At 35.1% G+C, this 6573-nt stretch overlaps 1 protein-coding gene across 1 annotated transcript in view; it reads left to right on the forward strand.

The window, feature by feature from the left end:
• LOC103606626 (ATP-binding cassette sub-family A member 3-like) overlaps positions 1-2824 on the forward strand; it is an 86126-nt gene extending 83302 nt beyond the window's left edge. Inside the window, exons 20-21 of the mRNA XM_008591189.1 lie at positions 2238-2311; positions 2702-2824. Coding sequence (XP_008589411.1) covers positions 2238-2311; positions 2702-2824 — 197 coding nt within the window. The remainder of the gene's footprint in view (positions 1-2237; positions 2312-2701) is intronic.
• The last annotated feature ends 3749 nt before the right edge of the window (positions 2825-6573 follow it).

Genomic DNA, 6573 nt, shown 5'->3' on the forward strand with positions numbered 1-6573 from the left:
ACTACAATTCCTTGAAGTTGGTACGACAAGCAAACAGAAAGGACATTGTTGGGTGGGAGGGGGGAGGGGGAGGAGGGAAGGAGGTTTTGGTAATGGGCAACAATAATCAACCACATTGTATATCGGAAAATAAATAAATAAATAAATAAAGAGTTTTCCCTGATCATGGAGAGAATATATGCATTAAGATTAATATTAAGAAAATATACAAACCATTGCAAATATGTTTTTCTTTAAAGCATTTTTACCCCATGTTGTTTCTATTTGCAATAATTTGCAAATATACATTTATACATTTAAACACATCTGTTTGTTCTAAATTAGGGATGGATATCACCCTCTTCTCTCTCATTCCAGTGGATTATTACCTGTAAAAGAAACGAGAACACATGGCCTGACTTGAGTGATTTATAAGTATGATTTCCTTTCACATGGCAGAGAGATTGCATAATCATGACGGTAGTGAGTGAGTCTTGTTCTACTCTCCTCCCCACCAAACACACTCTACAGATGTTCCTCAGCTTATCATGGGGTTATGTCCTGATAAACCCATCTTAAGTTGGAAAGGCATTTAATACACCTAACCTACCAAACATCATAGCTTAGACCAGCCTACCTTAAATATGCTGACATTTGCATTAAATTTATAGGTATTAAGTTATTTAATTCTCTTTAAACCACTATAAGGAATGTAGCACATTTAGGAGCTTTAACCCAGTACCACATAGGTAGTGGGTGGCAATAGTAGGACCCTAGCCGGGCTCTCTAATTTCAAGTGATTTCAACACTAAGGTAAAGGACTTAGAAATCATAGTATAGATCACTCTAAGGATAATTGTTTTAAGATTTTAATACTATTTTAGGATTTTCTTAGCTCAAGAGGAATAATTTTGTTCTCCCAAATATTTTCTCTGAGGCATAATATAATACCAAATGCCTCAAAAAAAGATAAGACAACCTACAGAATGGTAGAAAATATTTGCAAACAATACATCTGACAAAGGATTAATATCCAGAATACACAAGAAACACAAACAACAGTAAAAAAAACAAATAATTCACTTTAAAAATAGGCAAAGGAGCTGAATAAACATTTCTCAATGGAAGACATACAAATGGCCAATAGGTACATGAAAAAATGCTCAGTATCACCAATCATCAGAGAAATGTAAATCAAAACCACATTGAGATATCAGCTCACCCCAATTAGACTGGCTATTTTCAAAAAGGCAGAGACAAACAAATGCTGGTGAGGATGCAGGGGAAGGGGAACTCTTCTACACTGTTGGTGGGGCTGTTAATTAGTACAGCCTTTATGGAAAACAGTATGGATTTTTCTCAAACAACTACAGATAGAACTACCATATGATCCAGCAATTCCACTGCTGGGTATATACCCAAAGGAATGGAAATCATGATGTTTACGGGATAGTTGCACTCCCATGTTTATCACAGCTCTATTTACAATAGCCAAGAGTTGGAAACAACCTAAATGTCCATCGACAGATGATTTGGTAAAGAAAATGTGGTATATATACAAAACGCAATACTACTCAGCCATAAAAAAGAATGATATTCTGCCATTTTCAGCAACATGGGTGAGCTTGGAGAAAATTATGTTAAGTGAAGTAACCCAGGCACAGAAAAAACAACAAAGAACAACAATAATAGCACATTAGGCTACAATTTTGGGCAGAATTATGTAACACAAAGCCTATTTAATAACAGTAAAAATTGAAGTGTTATTATAATAAAAAATAAAAATAATAAAATTAAATATCAAAATTCAAAAATTAAAGTATATTTTCTACTTAAATCAAAAAAGAAGTCAAACCAATATAAGTCGGGGACCATCTGTACATGCACACACACCCAACCTGGAAGAAAACTATTCCCTTTATGTTTAGGAATAAAGTCTTGTGGTAACATTAGAATTTTATAAAGCTCAAGTTTTTTACATTGGGCACAAGAGTTGACAAATTATTATTCCTAAAAGCCTGCCCTCAATAATTGCTATGAACTCTACATAATAAAACTATTTCATCAGGAGTAAATCTGCTGAAAGCATTAACCATGTCGTGTATACCAAACAGAGTGGTTATTGGATCATATGCCCTTTTGTATTAAGCCCATCTGTTCACCCCTGCACTGTATATAATTAAGCAGATGTACCAATATTTTAGCAATTTTAAGTGAAATCTGTGAGATTATTCACCTATCCTATTTTCTTTTCTTAGGCAGTGTCTTAAAGCATGAAAATCAAGGGATCCTTAACTATTACATTCCCAGCAAGGACAGTAGCTGGGCAAAGGTGATAGTAGAACCATGCCCTTCTAACATGAAATGTTAAGAGAGCACTAATGATGGGAAGTGTTAAGGATTCAGGCATGCATACGGCAGCCTGACATTGTGGGAGGAGCAGAGCCTTTAGGTTACTTTTCAAACACCCCTAGAGTTTGATTGCTTTGATTTCTGCCCCTAAATCCCATTACTATCCATGTCCATCAAGAGAATGGGGAGAAGTGCGTCCTCTCAGTTTCTCAATGATCTATTCCTTCCACTTTCTCATCTCCCCTTCAGAGCCTTTTGTCCTCCAACATAAACTTCACAGGAGTTGGGGAAGTGGATGAGAGGCTCATCTGGGTTGGGGCTCAAGGGGAGAATGCAATGATAACTGTGCTTTTTTGTGTTGTTGTTAAAGGTGTTTGGCATTTTGGAGAAAGCTAAAGAGCAATTTGATTTAGAAGATTATTCCGTCAGTCAGATAACACTGGAGCAAGTCTTCCTGAACTTTGCTAACCCAGATAATCAGCCAAATAATTAGGAGAAAACAGTGCTTTGAGATTATCATTTGGAACCAGTGATCCCTATGTCTCTCTCAGCCTGGATACATAGCGGGGCTTTCCTATGTGTGTATGTCTTGGTGTAAATATATTTAAGTAATAAAGATTTCCCCAAAGGAGAAAGTTTGTCTCCTTTGCAGATTTAGACGAGTTGCCTGTGTATCCAGCATGTGCAAATGTAAAAACATTTGGTGAGATCCCTGTTTTCTGTACTAGAAATATGAAAAGCAGCATTGATCAGGGTGGGGACCAGAACTTATACCTGAGTATTCTGAAAGTTTCAACAGAAACATCCAGAAATGATGGTGCTATCAGATGGGACAGCCCAAAAAACAAGAAGAAAGAGCTTTATGTTTTACCAGGTGAGTTATGGATAACAAGATTGCCTGGAGCAAATCTGCTTTCTTATGGATAAGCGCATGCGTGTGCACACACATATATACACATATGCAAACACACATGCATGCACACACACAAACACATACCAATTTCATACCAAAAAGAGTCTAAAATCAACATCAAAGTTTAAACACTGTGTTATTATTTCCAAAAGTCAAACCATGATTTTACCTACATTTGTAAGGGAACCTTTGCATGGAGAACATTCAGTGCCCAGGAACAGAAAGCAAAAACATTCTTTAGGGGGCCGGCCCGGTGGCGCACTGGATAGTGCGCCGCTTGGGAAGCGCGGCGGCGCTCCCGATATGAGTAATGTAATGATATAATTTTATAGGTACGTACACACAAATATATAAGTAAATATACTGTAAATACATATATAATTTCAGTTGTACAGTTTTATGAAAGTATTCCATGAAGGAAAAGTCTATGTGCACCTTATTGTAATAATTGCTCAATTCATTTAAAATTCATATTCTAGTGTCGTAGATTTTTCCAGCTCAAAATCCAAGGGGGGAAATACTATATATTTAATAATTTCTGAGACTTTTTTCCACCAGAGAGCCAGAAAATTCAGCTACTCTGTGGACATACTTTGTACTTTTATGCCATCTTGTCTGTCTTCTCACACTCTGTCCTCTGCACATTGAAATCTAATTCATCCTTTTGGGTCCTGATTGAATGCTGCTGGTTCTAATAAACTGATCTGATCTGTTCTAATAAACTGAGAGCTGATCTCATTAATTAATCTTTCTCTTTTGATTCTTTTAAGCTATCTTTACTATAACATTTCCCACTTTCTGTTGTGTGTTTTAGATGTTATTTTAAGAAGCAGGTGTGACTCTCGGTGCACAAACTTGAGTATGAAAGAAAAACAACATGTCTTAAAATTGGCTTTATACTGTTATATATAATGCATAGAGAAAACCATACTATGTGAACAATTTAAGCAATAATAAGACAAATAAATGTCTAATCACATTAGAGTATGAAATAGAACATTTCCAGGAATTTAAAGCCACTTGTGAGCCCCTCTCCAGTCTTAATCTACATGTATTCTGATATTTAAAATAATCATTCCCGGGTTTTCGGTGTGCTTCCTATGAATGTATTCTTAATAAATATGCACTGGAGCTTTGCCTTTTGAGCTCTATCTAAAGATAAATTGAACTTAATGAATGTGCTCTAGAACTTGTTTTTCACTCAGTATTATGCTGGGATATTCATTTCTGCTATGTTTAACTAGTTCATTACTCTCAATGATTTGCAGTATTCTGTTGTATGAATATACCACAATTTCTCTATTGTTAATTGACTTTGAGGTTGTTTTGGGGTTTCACATATTACAAATAATTATGCAAAGTATGTTCATGTACATTTTTCTTGTTGCATGTGTGTATACATTTTATTTGTTTAAATATATTATTGTGGAACCTGTCTCACCATCATTCTGCAAAAGAATTAGGATTAAGTCCTAATGCCCACAGGCATCCATCATATGTGATGATTTAATATATCTTCTACACATCAGAATGCTAGTAATTGTGTACCATCTGTGACAGAATTGAAGAAATAATCACTCAAATAAATTTTTGTGTTTTATGGTTCAGGTGAGAAACTCTAGTTGAGACAAACTGCTAGATTATAGCATATGCACCCTTCTAATCTTGGCTGATAATGCAAAACTGTTTCCAAGTGGTTGTGCCAATTTATACTTCCACCTACAGTGTATTAGAGTTCCCAGTGCTCTGCATCCTTGTGAGCACCTAGAATTATCTTTCAATGGTTTTTTAATATAACCCATTCTTGTGGGTGTGGAGTATCAAATTGTAGTATAATTTTTATTGCTGTCATAACTGATGAGGGTAGACACCTCTTTATTCACAGTACCATATTTTCTTTTTGGTTTCTGTAGTATCTGTAATGATGTATCCTCTTTTCATTTCTTATGTTGGTAATTTGTGCCTTCTCTTATCAATCTTGTTAGGGTTCATCATCTTTTCAAGGACCAACTTTTGACTTTGTTGATTTTCTATATTGTATTTTTTATCCCAACATTTTTAATAAAAAATTTCAAACATATGAAAGAATTATATAAGTGAACACCCACATATCCCCACTAGATTCTAAAATTATCTTTCTATGTTTGCTGTACCATACATCTGTCAATCTCCGTATCCCTCTATCCATCCAACAATCTGTCTTTTTTTCTGTGAATTTCACAGCAAGTTGAAGACATTAGTACATTTCACCCCTAAACACTTCTGCTTGCTTATCATCAATTAGTGTTTATATTGCACTTTAATTTTTTAAATTTATGTTCTTATCTTTCTTTATTATTGCCTTTCTTCTATTTTCTCTGGGTTAAATTTCAGTCTTTTTTAACTTCTTAAGATGAATATTTAACTCATTGATATTCAGATTTTTTCCATTTCTCATATTTTCATCCATAGTTATAAATACCTTTAAAACTATAGTGTTTTTAGGCCGGCCCGGTGGCGCACTGGAGAGTGTGCCGCTTGGGAGCGCGGTGGCGCTCCTGCCGAGGGTTTGGATCCCGGTTCTGCTCACTGGCTGAGCGTGGTGCAGGCGCAACACCGAGGGTTGTGATCCTGTTGCCGGTCCCCAGTACGGGTGCGACACCGAGGGTTGCGATCCCGTTACCAGTCAGTAAAAAAAAAAAAAAAAACTATAGTGTTTTCATTATTACATATTGCAAGATAATTTATTTCCATTGTGATTTCTTCTTTGATCTGTAGGTTATATAGAAGAGTATTCCTTAATATCTGAACATGTTGGTTTTTCCAACTTATCTTTTTATTGATTCCTAGCTTAGTAGCCTGTGGATAGAGAACATACTTTGTGCAATTTCAGTCCTTTGGAAAATGTTGATATTTGCTTCATGGGATAGCATTTTAGTAAAAATTCCATTTGTTCTTGAAAAAGGTGTATATTCTATAGTTTATTATGTAGTATTCTATATGTGTCCAATAAGACAACTTTGCTAATCATGGTGTTCAGATATTCTATAACTTAACTGATTTTTTGGTCTGCTTAATTTGTTACATTAAAAGTGTGTTAAATTCTACCTGTGTTATTACAGTTTTCTCTATTTCTACTTGCATATTTGCCAATAATTGCTTTATCTATTTTGAGTCCGTAATATGATCTTTATGTTTGTGTTTTAAGTGTGTCTTATAAAGAGTATGTAATTGGGTTCTCATTTTTTGTGTGTGTTTTTTTTTTTCAGGATTCTTTAATACTCTCTGGCAATTACTACGTTCATATTGGAGCATTAGAGCATTTTTCAGTCTGTATAATTCCTGTCATA

The sequence above is a fragment of the Galeopterus variegatus genome, unplaced genomic scaffold (genome assembly GCF_000696425.1).
Source record: "Galeopterus variegatus unplaced genomic scaffold, G_variegatus-3.0.2 Scaffold6747, whole genome shotgun sequence".
Classification (NCBI taxonomy): domain Eukaryota; kingdom Metazoa; phylum Chordata; class Mammalia; order Dermoptera; family Cynocephalidae; genus Galeopterus; species Galeopterus variegatus.